The sequence below is a fragment of the Diabrotica virgifera genome, chromosome 9, assembly GCF_917563875.1.
Source record: "Diabrotica virgifera virgifera chromosome 9, PGI_DIABVI_V3a".
Lineage (NCBI taxonomy): Eukaryota > Metazoa > Arthropoda > Insecta > Coleoptera > Chrysomelidae > Diabrotica > Diabrotica virgifera.
Window position 1 is genome coordinate 63,899,210 of NC_065451.1, and position 18,981 is coordinate 63,918,190.

An 18,981-nucleotide genomic window follows, 5' to 3' on the forward strand; every position below is an offset into this window, starting at 1 on the left:
CTAGGATCAGATGAACTCATGTTGATAATGACGGCAAGAGGTATCTCAATGTCAATTTGAAAGAAAAAGTAAAGAACAAACAGAAATTATTTTTATTTATTCAATTAATTATTGCTAATGTGCTATTAAATACTCCAATAATATGTTGTTCTGAAGCTATTTTCTTGTGGCATTTTTACAATTTTAACTATTTATAATGGGAAATAAGCCACAATATTATTAAAAAATGATTTTTATTTATCCAACGAAAACACTGGAAAACAAAATCTATAGAACTTTATTCAAATTTAAAAATGATCTAACATACTATCAAAGAAAATTAATGACACCTCATTACAGTAAGTCACCACATTTTTATGGAGTGCCGAAAATTCATAAAACGAACATACTACTTAGACCCATTTGTAGTACCATCAGTTCTCCTTGTAGTGAACTATCAAAATTTTTATTAAACATTATAAAACCATTTGCTAATAATGATGACACATTTATAAAAAATACAAAACATTTTTTAAACAAATTATCAACTATTGAGTTTAATCCAAATAATATTTTAGTAAGTTTTGACATAAACAGTTTATTTACAAATGTGCCATTAGATAAAACTTTAAAGATAATCAAAACGAAATTAGAGAATGATGATACATTGACAACTAGGACAAGACTAAATGTATCAGCTATAATGGAGTTATTGACATTATGTACTAATAATACCTATTTTCAACTAAATAATGAATTTTATAAACAAAATTTTGGTCTAGCAATGGGCTCCTCTTTATCTCCATTATTGGCTAATATATTTATGGAGGATTTCGAAACTAATATCATTTCTAAACAAAATTTAAAACCCACTGTATGGTGGAGATATTTAGATGATGTGTTTTCAATATGGCCTCATAAATCAGAATTGTTGGATACATTCCTGAATATTATAAAAGATCAAGAAGAGACAATAAAATTTACAATGGAAAAGGAATATAATAACACCCTGCCTTTCCTCGATGTTTTAGTTTCAAAGGATACTGGATATGCGACTAAGTGTATAGAAAACCAACACATACCAACAGATATCTCAATTACAAATCAAATCACAACATCAACGTTAAAAAGGGAATCATAAAATCCTTATATGATAGAGCCAAAATTACTTGTTCTAACGAAAATTCATTTTTAGAAGAAAAACAATTCTTAACATCTGTTTTATTAAAAAATGATTATCCTTTATCGTTTATAAATAAGGAATTGTCAAGATTGGATCGAATGGAACAGAACAACATAGAACGGGATCCTACAACATTCACAAGAAATAATACGAGGAAAATATCAATACCATACATAAAAGGACTATCCGAGAAACTTAAAACAATAGGAAATAAATTCAACATTTCAACAACATTCAAAACAACCAACACATTGAGATCTATTCTATCTAAAACTAAACCTAACAATGAACAAGAAAGAACAAAGAATTGTATTTATAAAATACCTTGTGAATGCGAACAGTTTTATATAGGTGAAACATCAAGACCATTAAACGTTAGAATAAGTGAACATCAATCTTATATTAAAAATAGAAAATTTGATAGATCTCAAATATGTCAACACGCATGGGATAATGAACATAGAGTTCAGTGGAGAGATTCAAGTATAGTCCTGAAAGAAACAGATAATAAAAAGAGAAAAATCAAAGAAGCAGCTCTAATTATGCTAAACGAAACCAATTGTGTAGCAAATTCCTCGGTGGAATGCAGTAGGATGTGGATACCCATACTGAAAGAGGAAGTCAATAGAAAGAAAATACCACAATTAGTAAGTCAATAGTCGAATTAGTACATATTTTATATTTTAGTATTACTTATATATCCATGTATTATTAATATTATTTATAATTTAAACAAAATTATAGTAAAGTCAGAATTTGGTATTAATTTTGAGAGTAAATTAAATGTAAGACCAAATACTTACGATGTCGGGATAGTATCACGAGGTTTTTCCTGGTTTTCCCTCGTGATTTACTATGAGATCTCTAACGCGAGAACTTTAATGTCACCGTTGCATATGGTTGTCTTTTTAAAGACAGATCACATGCTATGATTTTTTTTTGTGACGGATATTCTTGAGTTGGGTTGATTTCATGTAATCGAATGAACTATCTTTCAGTAAAGTCGTCCCAGGAACGCAACTCATCAATATTGGCAATATCATTTTAAAGTCTTCTACTTTAAAATGTATCATATGTATCTGAATTGCCGATATAAATGAGTCAGATTAAATAAATTATTAGAAGAATTTTTTTACTAAGCAACAACATTTTTGTTTATGTTAGTAGTATTTTGTATTTTGACAACGGCACCCGATTTGGGCGTCGAAACGTTAATAAAAATCATTTTTTAATAATATTGTGGCTTATTTCCCATTATAGTTAAAATTCCAATAATATGATAGAGCGACAGAGACGCACCATATAGAGCTCATAATTAACAATTAAAAAGCAATCGTCTAAATTGAAATAAGCACCGTTTACTCATCAGAATCTTGAAATTGAATGTTTAAACTTACTAAAGAGACGCACCATATAGTGCGCATTATGAACAATTAGAAAGCAATAGTCTAAATTGAAACCAGCCCCGATTATTCATTAGAATCTTGAAATTTAATGTTTAAACTTCATTTAGGCACTTGACAACCTCAAAAATAATAAATTACGTATAAGTTTCCAGGCCTCGAAAACTACCAGCACGTGAGAAAAATGACAAGAGACCTTTTTTGTTTAAAATGACCTGAACAATATAAAGTAAGTTTCGGAGCAAAAAATGATATTTTGAATTATTTTCTGCAATTTCTGCTAAAAAATTTCGCCCGGCACCTGATTTGTTTAAAGGGGACATTTTTTAACAGAAATCCGCAAAGAAACCGAATCAGATTGTTTCATATGGGAGCGAACTATAGACATAATAATGATAGACAAGGTGATGTATGAGCCGCGCTGTGCATCGAGGTGTCTTATTATGTCTATGTAGCGGCCTCATAACATGGGCTATCAACAGTTATGGGAGCCTTGTCTCCAGTGAAGGCTCCGTTGAAGGAGAATCGGTAGAATTGTCGAGAAAAATTGTTAGATTTCGACAAAAATCAGTAGATTTTTAAAATAAAACAAAAATTTCTACAAAACAATATTTTTAATGGTGGACTTAAAAACAAAAAAACTTAGAACTTAAAACGAATATAATAAAAGAAATACATTCGAAAAACACCATCTGTAATAATGTCATTAAAATTTTAAAAGATAAAAAAATAAAAATATAAAATAATAAAATGTTAAAATAAAAGATAAAATGATAAAAAAATGTTTGATGTGACCACACAGCGTATTTGCATCTGCCCCAGAAAGTTGCATTAATGCTAAAAATGATCCTGTACTATAACCACTAAACACAGGTGTTTCATTGTAGTCTTATTACTAGATTCATCAGGTATCTACAAAAAATTTGGTATTTCGTAGGTCTTCTCACAATACCTATAATAGCTGGAAACTGTGAAGTCCATTGAAGTCTCAATGTAGATGAGGTTCATCTACAGTCTCTTCAGTTTTTGTCTTGGTATCCAATCTGCTTGCCAATCGTTGAGCTATCTCTGAATCGGGAAGACATGCTGCAATAAGTGTTGGGAGATGTTCTACGGCAAGCGGCGGAAACTTGTGTTTAATAACAAAATCTGCCAGAACTTTTTCCGCTAAAAAATTTTATAGGTATACATATACATATAAATATTTATGTATTTGTTTATAAGCAAATGCCCAATTTAAATCAGTGGCGGCTCGTACCACTTTAGAAGGTAGTGCCAGAATTCGGACAGCCGCCAAAATTTTTAGTGACGGGTTCACGATATTGTCAAAAAAGTTATAAAACAAAAATTTAAAAAAAAATAGGCGCTGATACTTTTACCTTATGTATCTTATGTATATTTACCTGAGGTGCCAAGAAATTGTTCAAAATTTATCAAAACAGTTCCGGAAATTCATTAACAATAAAAAACTCTCAACTTACAACCATTATTTACTGCTAATATTACTTAGCTTGTACATATAGGCTATTGATTATATTCAAAATAAGATAGCTAAAAGGAACTACAACGTTAACGGGGTTTTATTATTTCATATGGTCAATGGACATCTATATATGAAAAAACCGCGGAGTGCTACCATTTAAAGGGGTGCGTGTTTGAGAAATGGGTGAATTAGTCCCTGGGCACAGGTTACATTAGGGTGAGTTCTATGCACTTTTGGTACAAACATACCTACATAAAAATTGTTCCTGGTTAAATTTCCTATCTAAATATCACTTTTTAAAGTCAATGATACTTTTTTTTACAAAAATATATTCAAAAGAAAAAGCACAAAGAAACCCAAAAGAAAGAAATTTTCTTTTTTGTCCCATAACTTTTGTCCACGAGGATATAGGTATAGACATTGCTTTACAGAAAAAAAAACCTACATATTTCTTCTTTAAAATGCTGTTAGAGTAGAGGTAATTAGGATTTATAGTTTTCGAAATATGATTTTTCAAAGTTCGCCACTCACAGCAATTTTGGGCAATTTTCCTTGTTATTTAGCAAATATTGTTCTGTAACTTTTTTCTACGTAACTTTAGGTATATGCAATGGTAAACGTAATAGGAATAGAAATCAATTACCTTTAAAATGGTCTACTGCTACTGTATAACGTTGTACGACTTTTTTTTAAGAGATTATGGTTTTTCAAGGTTTTATACTTTTAACGATTTTTTATAATATAATGTAAAAATAAAATAATATTATTATATAATATATTATATATAATATAATATTATATTATATATTATATTATATAATAAAAAAAGCTTATTTTGTTTACTTTAAAATGGTGTATTACAAAAAATTCTAGGATTATTTTTTAAATTTCTCATTATAACTTTTTTTTTGTACATGAATATACTATATATTGCTCAATAAAGAGGGCTTACTTTCTGTTCTTTAAAATGGTGTACCATCTATATTTAAATAATGGAAACCGAGTGATTCTTTGATATTTTTTTACCTGTATTATTTAAAATCATTTCTTTTAAAAAAATTACATAAGCATAAGTCTTAGTCAGTTACACATGGATCACTTTAGTTAAAATTATTCAAACGTTGACATTTAAAAAATTTTTAAAACCAAAGTCCATCTCTTCGTTAGCCTTAGCTTCAATATCTTCCTCTAACACCTCAGTTATCTTAGAGTTCCCACAATTAGTACCCATGTACATGCACCCTTTGCAGAATATTGAACAACTAATTCCTATCTTCCTACAACCGCAGTTTTTTGTACATCCTTTGGTACATTTACATGCTATTTTTTCAAGTAAAGCTTTGACAAGCAAAGGAGCTTTGACAGTAAATATTGGAATTAATCCATATTTTGAAATATATCTAAATGTAGAAAAAAAGTTAGAATGGGAAATTTAAAAAATAATCGTAAAAAATATAAAAACTCGTTAAAAGTATAAAATCTTGAAAAAGATAACCTCTTTAAAAGAAGTCGTACAACATTATACAGTAGAACATTTTAAAGGTAATTGATTTCTATTCCTCTTACCTACATGTACCATTGCATATACCTAAAGTTGCGTAGAAAAAAGTTACAGAACAATATTTGCGAAATAACAAGGAAAATTGCCCAAAATTGCTGTGAGTGGCGAATTTTGAAAAATCATATTTCGAAAACTATAAATCCTAATGACCTCTACCAAACATCATTTTAAAGAGAAAATATGTAAGTTTTTTCTCTGTGAAGCAATGTCTATACCTATATCCCCGTGGACAAAAGTTATGAGACAAAAAACAAAATTTCTTTCTTTTGGGTTTCTTTGTGCTTTTTCTTTTGAATATATTTTTGTAAAAAAACGTATCTTTGACTTTAAAAAGTTATATTTAGATAGGAAATTTAACCAGGAAAAATTTTTATGTAGACGTGTTTGTACCAAAAGTGCATAGAACTCACCCTAATGTAACCTGTGCCCAGGTACTAATTCACCCATTTCTCAAAAACGCACCCCTTTAAATGGTAGCACTCCGCGGTTTTTTCATATATAGATGTTCATTGACCATATGAAATAATAAAACCCCGTTAACGTTGTAGTTCCTTTATATAGTACATAATCAATAGCCTAATATTACGATTTAGTCTCTATTTACAAAATTATAAAAATAATACTATTTCATTATTTACACACAAGCACAACGTTGTGTTAATACCACTTTTGAAGTTTATGATACATCCTTCTTGTTTTTTTTTGGTTGCAGAGTACTCAATGACTTTATTATTAAAATTATCAATACCATTTACAAAATACTTTTCTGCAGATAACATATCTACCTAAGTCGTTATTCTTTCATTGGATTTTTAACTAATGTTTTAATTCGTTTTAACATCGAAAAACAGCGTTCTGCTTCAGATATTGATATAGGGATGGCATATCCTGTTCCACGAACATACGCCTGTCTTGGATTATCGCGACAAGGAATATTTTACTGTGCAAATTATGAAGAACGAAAGTAAATTGCAAAATACATTGTTATTTATTGGAACAATTATTAGAGCCATTTATTTTCGCACTTCATATGTTGCACACTAAAATATTCGTTGTCGCGATAATCCAAGACCGGCGTATATTCGTGGAATAGCCCATAATTAAAATGCTTAAAAGTTTAATAGTTTCTTCCAATGTGCTTTTTAAACCTTCCTCATTTAATAAAACTCATAGCGGAATAGCCCCAGAGGTAGTAGTACTTAATTCGTCTCACTAATACAGTACTTCTAATTCAGTTTTAAACCGAGTTTTGTTTAAAAATTAAAATTGTCTCCATGTTTCATTAAAAAATGATTCGGGGAATCGACGCTTGTAAGCAGAAAACTTCTCCGACATAGGTAAATAAATTAGAAGCAACTACATGTCAGGAGACGGTAGACCTTTAAAAGATCTGGAACTTTAAATATTATGAACCTTTAAATCGTTGTCTAATTCGGCGCTAAAATTGACCAGTTCCTTAAATATGCCTCTATTTTGTGAATTTTTATTCGTCGTGACCTGTTTAAGCTAACTCGAAAGCTCCACAAAACCTTATAAAATTTGTAAAGAAAAACCACCAAAAGAGTTTTTTAAGATACTAATCTGATTTATTGTGAATTAATAAATTAAACTAATAATCAAAATATTATTTATACTACACCCACGATCATGATGCACTAAAAGTTTAATAATAATATGTATTATAAATACAAAAACAGAAAATAGACATAACAAAAGCGACAAGCCAGCCAGTTTTTTAAAGAAACTCAAAATCTTGTGCCCGGCACGAGATTCTGATTTAAGGTATAATAAATAGTCCAATATAGCTCTTTCTCTATCGCTTATATAGGATTCTTGTAAAATCTTTCTCTTTTCAGCCGTGGCAGTACCAATTTTGGCTCAAGATTCTCTAGCCGAATAATCTCCGCTGTAAGTGGCAGAGATTGTACTACGCGCACAGTTGCCAGATTTTATATCATTTATGAAGATAAAAAGAAATACACACAAAAAATTAACAGGCATTAAAAGATTTTAAAAATAAAAATATGCTTCTGCATAGTTAGGAAGGTAGTGCCATAGAGCCATGGCACTACCCCACGGGCCGCCACTGATTTAAATACAATACAAAATTATAAAATTTTAAAATTTAAAATCCTAATACATAGGATTAGTACTTCGCTAACGGTAAAATATTGCAAAACCTCTAAATTTTAAAGAACCGCTTGGATTGACATGAAAGGCACACACTTAGTTAACAAGTCAAAGAAAAAAAGTGATATTGTGCCGATGCGTGCTTTTGCCCTGGGGGTGAGTTTCACCCTTTCTCGGGGGTAAAAAAAAACACAAGTCCGGGAATAGATAAACTGACTAATTCTAAGCAACTTTTGTTCCATAAAATTTTTTCACCAAGTCAGTACTTTTCGAGTTAAAAACGAGGAAGACGAAAAGACTCTAAATCGTAATTGCAACAATTTCAGTCCTTGCACTTTTTGTCGAAAAGTTGAAAATGGCAGAGATATTGAACAATAGGGATGTTCACAAAAAATTAAAAAGTAATTTCAAACATATAAAACGATTAAGAAGTACCCTAGGAATAATTGTCCAAAATTTCACCAAAATTGAAAAAGCCTTTCTATAAAAAATCTTTATTAGAAATCTAGCATTATTCTAAATTTCAAGAACGCTTCTCTATTGGCCTGACGTCACTAGTTGCATACCCCAAGCGCGCGCCATTCTCATAGTGTTATTGTTTACCTGTTTGACGTTTCAGGTCATTTTATTTTGTCCTCTTCTTGTTTTATCAGGGTTAAAGTGGAGTTTTATAGTGAATTTGTTTAGTTTAAAGTGGATAGACTGTTTGTAAGGACATATTTTGGGTTTTACAAAAATAAACAAATAGAATGGAAGAAGGCTTTCAGAAAGCCGATTCGTATAAACTACCGACTGTAGTGTAGATGTAACAATGGTGTATGATTTATTGGCATCTTGTAAAAAAATAAATCTACCACAGCTTTACTGAGTGTATATTCCATATAATTTTCCATGTCTTCTTTAAGCTAAAAAAATAAATGCTTAATACTCCACAAAAAAAAAATAGAGAAAGTTGTATGCATGCATTGTATGCATGCATATTGTATACATACATTGGCTGGTTATTACCTTACCTTGGTTAGGTGTATTAAAAATATTTTTATTCTTCTTCATGTGCCTTGTCCGTTGTGGACGTTGGCTATCATCATGGCAATTTTAATTTCATTGCGGCGTTTCTGAATAACTCGATCGATTTTTGTCCAAATCATTGGCGTAAGTTTTTAAGTCATGAGTGTCTTTTCTTCCGGGTCCGCGTTTGCTCTCTATTTTACTTTGCGTTATCAGTTGGAGTATACGATATTTATCATGCATGAGATGACCGAAATATTTAAGATTTCGTTCCTTAATTGTAAAAGAGATTTCTTTTTGTTTTCCCATTCGACGCAATACCTGTACGTTGGTGTGGGTCGCCAGGATATCCTGAGGATACTTGGGTACACCCACATCTCGAATGCCTCTAGCTTTTTCATTAATGTTTCCATTATTGTCCAGGCCTCTGCGCCATATAGCAAGACCGGAAATAATAACATTTTAGCAGCCGCATTTTTAGTGAGAGAGATATTATGTCGCAATGGGTGAAAATATTTCTCATGCATGTTGTTAAATGTTGCTCTGTCCTTTTCAACTCTAGATCCAAGGTAAAAAATATTTTTGAACTTGGGTATTATACATTTTCATTTCAACCAATCTTTTCACTAAATTATTAATGATTTTAATATAATATAAAGTCATACCTACATCCACATGTAGTTATTTCAAGGTTTACTTTTACTGTATGTATTATTAGAATCTCGTTTTTAGGAATATCCCAGTTTAAGGAATACAAATTTGAGGTCCCGAAACTTTTTCATTTACTCCTTAAGGGGGTAGGTGCAAAAGCTTGGTCTAATGCTATTTAAGTTCATTAATTTTTTTCGAATTCTGAGAAAACTAATAAGTATTTTTGAAAAATGTAAATGCAGAAAGAACAATTACATTATTACCAAGGGCCGAAAGTCTCTGGAAAACTTCTATAATATTTATTTTATTAAGTTAGTTCTTTAAGTTAGTTATTTTAAGTTCTAGCTGCAACAAACCATTTCTTTTTCTCTTTTAAATTGGCTGGAACGGTCATAAACATCTTGTCAGAACTGTTTTTTGATGTATTTACACACCCAGAAACAAAACACCACTTATTTGGCTTCATTTTTAATAATCAAATACGTAGAAAACTGCGCACATTCAAATACACTTCGTAAATAAGTATACAAAACTAGTCGTCGATCAAAGATGTTACGACTGCTGACGTCACAGACCGTAGCCTCGCTGCAGGGTACCGTTTTTCTAGCCTCCTAGAAAATCAACATTATGAACTCATTTATCTTAAAAAATATACATTTTTAAACAGTTTTATGATTGTTACGTTTTTATATACCTTGTAATCTATTGAATTTAACTATATTTAAAAATTAGTGAACATCCCTATTGCTATAAAATCAGGCGGGTCTTATGCTTGCACTTTTACCAAATACATACTACCTTAAATATCAAATAAAAAAAATGAAAGACATCAACATTGTATAAAATTTAATTCTCTTGTATAGGTACAGGGTTATTCACTATATTTTGACCCCCCTGTTAACTGCTTTATTTACAGAATTAGAAAAAAATGTAAAATACAAAAGTTATTCGATTTTTAAAATATGATTTTTTGACATATTATATAACATACTAGTGACGTCATCCATCTGGGCGTGAAGATGTAATGGACTATTATTTTTAAATGAGAATAGGGGTCGTGTGCTAGTCCATTTGAAAGGAAATTCAATTCTCTATTTAGTAATATAAACATTAAGATAATTATTTATACAGGATATCCAAAAATTTTTTGACACAAAAAGAAGAATGTATGTAATTTATAATACATTTTACTGCTGTTAGAAAACAGAAATAAAAGTTTATTGCACAAATAAACATTGATTTTTGCTTAAATTCAATGTTTATTTGTTCAATAAACATTTCTTTCTGTTTTCTGACAGCAGTAGAATGCACCCTATACAAATAATTATCTTAATGTTTATATTACTGAATAGAGAATTGAATTACCTTTCAAATGAGCTAGCACTCGACCCCAACACCCATTTAAAAAAATAGTCGATTATGTCATCACGCCCAAATGGATGACGTCACGAGTACGATATATATGTCACAAAATCATAATTTAAAAATCGAATAACTTTTGTATTTTACATTTTTTTCTAATTCTCTAAATAAAGCAGTTTACAGGGGTGTCAAAATATAGTGAATAACCCTGTACATATTTGTTGTAATGTAAAACTATTAATGAACTAGATAATTAAATAATTCAATATTTATGCTCTATCACTATTTTCTCCCCATAACTCGGAAAATATCGACCGCACGATAAAAATTATAACAATTGAAATTATAGAAAATTGCATTTTAAACAATTTCAGTTTCTACACTTTTTGTCAAAAACTTGAAAATGGCGGAGATATTGAACAAAAACCAAAAACGGTTCTCGTTTAAAATCAAGATGGCGGCTAACACAACATTTACACTACTGTTGACCCCCTCCCCTAAAGCATTGTTTAACTAGACATGTCTAGTTATACTTACAATGCCTAAAGATTTGAAAAATAAAATTTGAGGCAACTCGTAATGCAAGGTTAGGCATGTTATTCGTTTAACCCAACTGGACTATATAGAAAAAGTAAAAACATTGCTCATAAATATTAAACTTACAGAATAAATAGTGTGACCAACTAGCCCGAAAAGTCCGGGACATGGCTTGAATTACAAAGTCGTGTCCCGGCGTCCCGGACAAGGCTTTCGGGCCATCCGAATTTTCAACTATTTGGTAAAATTCTATTTTGAAGTTCTGAATACGTTATTCTTCTAAGGATTCACATCAAATTGAATTTTTGGGCGAAAAAAGTCGACAATTTCTAAAATGTAATACAGTAGAGCGTCGATTATCCGAACGTCGATCAACCGAACGACCGGTTATCCGAACTTTGAAAATATGTTGTTGCAAAGACTACACTTTTTGTTTAATTGCTATTTGTCATTATCAAGGTATAAACAAATATACAGTTATATAAATATGGTTTTTATTCACTTGTGGATAAATATGTATGACAATCTCAATATAGTTCGATTATTTGAACAAATCGGTTTTCCGAACACCCATATCCCCCAATTAGTTCGGATAATCGACGCTCTACTGTACTAATAAAATTATTAGTGGATGTTTTTCATTTTTATTTATTGTATTTTAATTATCGTCTTATGAAAAGACATACATTGTATTTTTGATAAGATTAAGCCACAATTGGTTGTAATCATAATTACAATTTTATATTAACTTAAGGTGATATGTATTTACATGGAAATCCAACATCAGTTGATTTTCTAATTTTTCATTTTTTGAGAATGATTTCCGGATTGGAAGTTGAAACGTCAAAAACTAACAAAAATGTAATTATCATTACAATCAATAGGGAACTTGCACATTTTTTTGATTGCATAATAATGTTCAGCTTTGTTTAAAAATGAGATTTCCAAAATTTCATGCTTCAAAAACTCATAATAACTTAGAAATACATATTTAAAGTCTTCTGCGGTATAAAATAGTTCAAACGAACCGTGACGTCACATAGTTTTACATTAGTTATTATTATTAAAAAATTCTTGGTTTAATGATGATTTGAAACTTATGAGGGAGAAACTACAATTTTTGACATCTTTAAATAAAAGTGACCCCGTTTTAGTGACAAAGAAAACACTCTCAGAATATAGGAAAAAATACAGACATGCTATACATAAGGCAAAGATTAAATCTAATGATGATTTTATATCAAACTCTAACAACCGTCAACAGGCTATGTGGTCCCTAATAAACTCAAGATGTAAGAATTTACCAATAAAAAATTCATCACTCAATGCAAATAGTTTTAATGATTTCTTCTGTGGTATTGCTGAAAATGTAATAAATACACTTAATCATACTGACCAATCATTCAATACATACCTTAGTTTTATACCACATGCTCCTTCATTCGCCTCTAATCATTGCTCCTTCAGATTTGAGCCAACAAATTTGGAGGAAGTTGTAAAAGCAATTCAAGAATTAAAAAATAGCCAGAGCAAGGACCCGGATGGAATGAACACAAAAATAATCAAGGCAATTAAACACAACATTAGCTTACCTTTAACTAAACTAATAAACTACTCAATTTCATCCTGCATTTTTCCTTCAGTGTTTAAAACTGCGAAAGTCATACCTCTCTTTAAACGTAAAGGTTCGGCTGATGATCATAATAACTTTCGTCCAATTTCTCTTTTGCCAATTCTTTCCAAAGTGTTTGAGAGAATCCTAAAGAAGCAGATCAATGACTATTTTGAATCTAATCGGCTTTTTGCAGTGCAGCAATTTGGATTTAGAAAAAACAAAACAACGACACTTGCTATCGATTATTTTACAGGCAGTATTTTGGAAGGATTTGAAAACTTTCTTGATACCCTTGCCTCGTTCCTTGATCTTACTAAAGCTTTTGATTGTGTCACTCATAGTATTCTTCTTAAAAAATTACATGCCTATAATTTTCATCCTATGTCTATTCAATTGATTGAGTCTTATCTATCAGATAGATTTCAATATGTGTTTTTTAACCAGCTTAAATCTGATAAAAAACCTTTGATGTATGGAGTGCCTCAAGGGTCAGTTCTAGGTCCAATATTATTTCTCATTTATATAAATGACTTGGGATTTTCACAAGAGGGCCCGGTAAGCACAGTCCTATTTGCTGATGATACTACATGCTATCAAAGTTACCACCCTTTCCAAATCAGTGATATTGATCTTGAGACCACAGAGAGCAATTTGTTCCAATGGTTTTTGGCAAATCGTCTCTCTCTCTCAATAACTCAAAATCACAAACAGTGAACTTTACCCTAAGACATAACACCATTACACATCCCATTTTAACAGATTGTTCACAGGAAGCTAAATTTCTTGGTGTTTATCTTGATCAGGGACTCACTTGGGAACGGCACATACTGAAACTTTCCCAAAAGCTCTCAAGCCAACTCTTTTTATTTAGAAACCTATCTAAGGTTACCTCCCTTCAAACCCTTCTTACATCATATCACAGCAACTTTCACTCACGACTAACTTACGCAATCCTTTCCTGGGGACACTCTTGCCATATAGATAAGGTGTTTGGTCAGCAGAGAAAGTGTATTCGCATAATCACAGGTCAGGGTTATCGGGACGATTGTAGGCAGTCTTTTAGAAACCTGAGGATTCTCACACTACCTTCTGTGTACATTATGCAGTGCCTGTTGTATGTTCATCAAAATGTAGATCTGTATAAAACACAACAGCATACTTATCAGACTAGAAATCATGATGCCCTTGTACCAGACTTCAGTCGACTTGAGAGGACCAGAAATGGAACCAGATACCTAGCATTGAAATTTTATAACTGTATACCAATATCTATTAAAAGTCTTGATTTTAACCAATTTAAGAGACAAATTAAAAATTATCTTCTGATGGGTGCTTTCTACTCATTTGAGGAGTACTTCAGATCTAAATTTTGTTTTGTCCTGTAATTTAATTAGTGTTTAGTTTTTAAATTTTAGTAATAGGTTTTTTTACTGAAGTACTGTCAACTTTTAATGTAATTTTAGACAATTTTAATTATTGCTGACCTGTAAAAGTACATTTGTACATTATTACCAATAAATACTCTACTCTACTCTACTCTATGGTTATTTTCGCTGTGTCTAGGTACACGCTAACGTGTACGCAAATAAAAAAGTTAGGTACACGAGAATTAAACTTCATCAAGCCAGTGACGTCATTATTTAGTGTGCGCAGTGACTGTATATAATATTTTGGTACATGCTATTTTGATATGTTTAGTGTTTGTGTGATAGAAAAATATTTGTTAAGGGAAGGGAAGCAGAACTATTCAGATGTTTCAAACTTAATTGTCATAAATCAGTGTATATAGTATATATAAAAGTATATATTTAGGTTAGCAAAATAAATATATGTATTTAGTTGACATGACACGTACAAAATATTGTTAAAATAATTTTTATACATAAGTTAATTATTATAATCAACTATTCTAAATGGGAAATAAGCCACAATTTAACTAAAAAAATTATTTTATTAACGTTTCGACATCCACATTGGATGTCTTAGTCAAAATACAAAAAAAAGTCAGATTAAATAAATTATTAGAAAAAATTTTTTACTAAGCAACAACATGTTTGTTTAATTTAATAATATTTTGTATTTTGACAACAACATCCGATTTAGATGAAACGTTAATAAAATCATTTTTTTAGTTAAATTGTGGCTTAGTTCCCATTTAGAATAGTTGATTACAAAAAAGCCACAAGCAAATAGCTTCAGAACAAGTTAATTATCATTGTGAAAGCTTTAGGTCTTCCTTTTATTTTAATTTTGGATGGTAGTACTATTACACTTATAACTAAAAAAGTATATATTAATTTACAGTCTCTTAACTTTTTCATACTGTTTTAAAATGTTGTTAAACTCATTAAAACAACTAAATAATTGTCCACACTGCATAGTTAATTTAAAAACAAACACTAAACAAATAAAAAATAAGAAATCTCTTTACTAATCAATATTAAAATTAAAGTGTAAACACAACGCGATTAAACAAATTCCAACACTCTGACACTCTAACTTTTTTATTTGCGTACACGTTAGCGTGTACCTAGACACAGCATTATATTTAGGTATATTCTTCTTCTCCTTCTTTAGTTTATTGGCCTCCACCTACTTGGGTATTTGGCCAGCTCGTCGTTGGGAATAAAGGAAAAATATTTATATTCTAATGACATTTATCGTATGTTGTTGTAATAATATATACCAGTTTGTTGAGATTGGAGTTTGATACAGTTTTTGAAGGAAAGGAAAGAAGGTTTACTATTGAAAATAAAACCATTTTATAAAAGAACAAATTTTCTATGAATAGTTCAAACGATCAAACACACTTTTAACGTCACATAACTGTATTTTTTACTGAGGTTTATAATGTCTAATTTAAAATTATATATACAATTGGTGTATAATGTAAACATACAACGGCGTGACGTCACGAGGCATTTTGGGGTGGCTGGTATAAGTTGAATTTTTAGTCGTCTTTAGGGGCCAAACGAAAGACAAACAAAACATTTTTATCTTTGATACAGGTTCTAAATTATGTTCTGTTGTGATTTATAACATTTTTTTCGAATTTAAAATTTTATGCAAGTTCCCTATTGTGGCTTAATGCCATCAAAAATATTGTCAACATAAAAATGTTAAATAATCAATAAAATGATATTAGCCTTCGTAAGTCAGTGTGGGGTGCAGGTGCACCCCAGACCTCATTTTTCTCACCTATCTTTTTTAATAATTTTTTTTTGATTTTTGCCCATTTTTTATTCGTTTTAAATTCAATTCTAAACGTATTCCACCCATTACAGCATTTAAAACTCTTTGCGTTTACGTGCTTTTTTGAAAAAAAATGACTTTTGGGTGCAAATGATGAAAATTTCGTATCATCTGACGTTTCTGATGTTCCACCTGGAGCTAACAGAGCTATGGGACAAGGTCGGTGTTACTTATGTTGAAGAAAAAAGATCGAAAGTCCCGGCATAACTGTATTATGTGTAAAAACTTTGTGTTGCTCATTCTGTGAAAAATTTCATGTGTTTGTCTTGCGACGATAATAATTTTTTTTTAAGAAGGAATGAGTACTTTTTTGCAAGATTATGTTTCGTACTATAATAAATAAGTCCTAATTATCTTTCAAATTAATTTCCCCGACGTTCACATATAAAAAAAAATGGATATACAGATGGGGTGCAGGTGCAAATGCACCCCGCACCGTTGTTTACGTAATAATCTCAGCACCGCCTTACGAGGGTTAAAATTCTTCATTTAAAAAATGGCCTGATTTTCATTGAAAGGTCCCGGATTTTAGATATTTTTTTCAGCCTTGTCCCGAATTGCACTGAATTGGAGCTGGTCACACTAAGAATAAATCATAAACCTACCATCATCGACTTCATCCTCTAAACTTCTAGGCTCAGGAATAAAAGGGGTAATTAATCTTTCTTTATGCACATTGCTTAAACTGTGTTTAATTAAAGCCTCCTTTCCGCTTGTTATATTAATCTCTTTGTAGCAACATTTACATCTTGCATATTCATATTTTTCGCTTTTTTGTAACCATTCTTTAAACTCGGGCAGCTGTTCCCATTCTTTTTGATATCTCCGAGGGTACCTGGGTTTTTTAATGTTCTTTTGTTCACTATCACTATCAGAACTGGACATTTTTAACACAGTTTTAATTTTTTCTGGATAAGAGAAATCGTAACGTTAACGTGCTATAACTATGAAAAAAGTTTATTTTTGTAAAAAATGTAAACAAAGAAGATAGAAGCATACAAGTTTAGGGCGCGAAGTAAGTTTAGGTTAGGTTACCGTGACACAAAACCATAGACATACAAACATTTCTTATCCATTGACGTTTGGAGTAGATAAAAGTAAATCTTTCATGAAATAGAAGCAGAAAAGAAAATAATTTGAGGTTAGGAATTTTGGAATTAGGGATTCCCGGGATTCCAATGAACTGTCAGTGGTGGCCGGTGGATGGCTAAACTGACATGGCCATAGACATAGTTAAGGGGGGTGGTCATTTCGTATCTAATGTTTACATTGAATATTGACAAATTTGTAAAGAATATCCTGTTTGGTTTTTTTTTTTGTTAATTGTGTAGCGAAATTTGTGAAATTGTGATAGCAAATTAAATATGAAGTGGTTTAAACATTGGATACGCCTATGGATGACAGTTTCGCCATCCAGCAGCCATATTATATCACGTGATTTGGAATGCCTAAATTTCTCAAGTCAGCATATTTGTTTTGAAATTTGAAATAGTTTTAAAAATGACTTCTCTCATGTTTGGAGAAATTGTTGAACGAAGTACAAGGGCTTTAATAGACGAATATCCAGAGCCTATAGGGTAAAATTTCTTTTATAAATAACTTTAATCATAAATTTATATATTTTCACTTATATACAGTGGCGGCGCCTGGTGTAAAATATTGGGGTGCACACATAATGTTAACACATATAAAAAGGCCTTGAGACCCTATTTCCGTAGGTAAAGGTTTTTGAGTGTTTTCAAATTGTAAAAATCAAAGGACCTTATTAAAAATTACAATAAATAATGTATTTTATTGACTTAAAATTATAATTTAGTGTTTAAATGTTACAAGCAAGTTTTGTAACGAAAGTCAGTCGCCTGTTATTTTTTAGATAAATTATTCACAAACAAATTCAGTAAAATTTGGAATTTCTTGAATCATTTTTTTTATTGAAAACATTGCGAGTGCAGTTAATCGATCCTGAAATAGCTACTCCTAAGCAGTGGCGTAGCTGACGCCCGCAAGGCGGGGGGGGGGGGGGCCGACGTTAGGGGGGGCCCCCGACGTTAGGAGGGGCCCCTTAAAGCCTTCAAGCTTAATACTTCTACTTTTTTTTTAAAGATCAAAATATATTTCCCTAATAAGCATCAAAATAGGGAATTTGGAAGGAAGTAATGAAGCAAGTAATTGACGAACTCTTAAGGCCGCGTCCCACCATCAAATAATTTGATCAAACTGGTTTGAGCAAACTGAAAGTGACAGTTAGTGACGTCACATCCTGAGTGTTCATTGTGGATAATAATGAAAAATTTTAATTTTAAATAAAGTACAAACAAGTTAGACAACTCAATACAAAAAATTTGATCAAACTAGACTGATAGTGAGAGCACAGATTTTTAGAATTTAAAAAAAAACTGCAATTGTGACGTCACTTTGACGTACTTCCGGAGTTTGCTCAAACTGTTTGATCAAATTATTTGATGGTGAGACGCGGCCTTTACTCTTTCCGGGTGCAATTTAGCGTTTAGTGGACATATTGGTAGTTTAGATGAAAGTGAATCCCAAAAAGGTAATTTTTTTGTCAGTGGTTCTTTTACTAGCTAAATATGATCCTGTTTTAGCTAAGAAATTAATCGATAAAAACAATAACTTAAAACAAATTACTTGAGTCCCCAAATACAAAACGAAGTTATAAATTTGCTGGCTCAAGAAACTGATACCACTCAAACTTGATACCACTCAAGATATTTCAAAACATGATCAGCTCATGGTAGGGGAGCCCAAGCAGGGATTTTTGCCGTTACTCGAGCGCGTCAGAATATGACATGGTGCGAA

General features: G+C 31.1%; 1 protein-coding gene across 1 annotated transcript; it reads right to left on the reverse strand.

Moving 5' to 3' along the window:
• Positions 1 to 3,160: 3,160 nt before the first annotated feature.
• Positions 3,161 to 17,189, reverse strand: LOC126892717 (uncharacterized). Its single transcript, XM_050662355.1, has 2 exons — positions 16,770 to 17,189; positions 3,161 to 3,732 (listed from the first exon to the last, which is right to left on the reverse strand). The coding sequence occupies exons 1-2, from the start codon at positions 17,047 to 17,049 to the stop codon at positions 3,554 to 3,556; spliced, it is 459 nt and encodes a 152-aa protein (XP_050518312.1). The 5' UTR covers positions 17,050 to 17,189; the 3' UTR covers positions 3,161 to 3,553.
• Positions 17,190 to 18,981: the final 1,792 nt, after the last annotated feature.

What these genes read in the sequence shown, in the direction of transcription:
- LOC126892717 (XM_050662355.1), bottom strand. Translation starts at nt 17,049, where the DNA reads ATGTCCAGTTCTGATAGTGATAGTGAACAAAAGAACATTAAAAAACCC. An exon ending in AGAGGATGAAGTCGATGATG is followed by an intron (nt 3,733 to 16,769) that starts GTAGGTTTATGA and finishes AAAATTTTTTAG; the next exon opens with CGGAAAAAGTTCTGGCAGAT.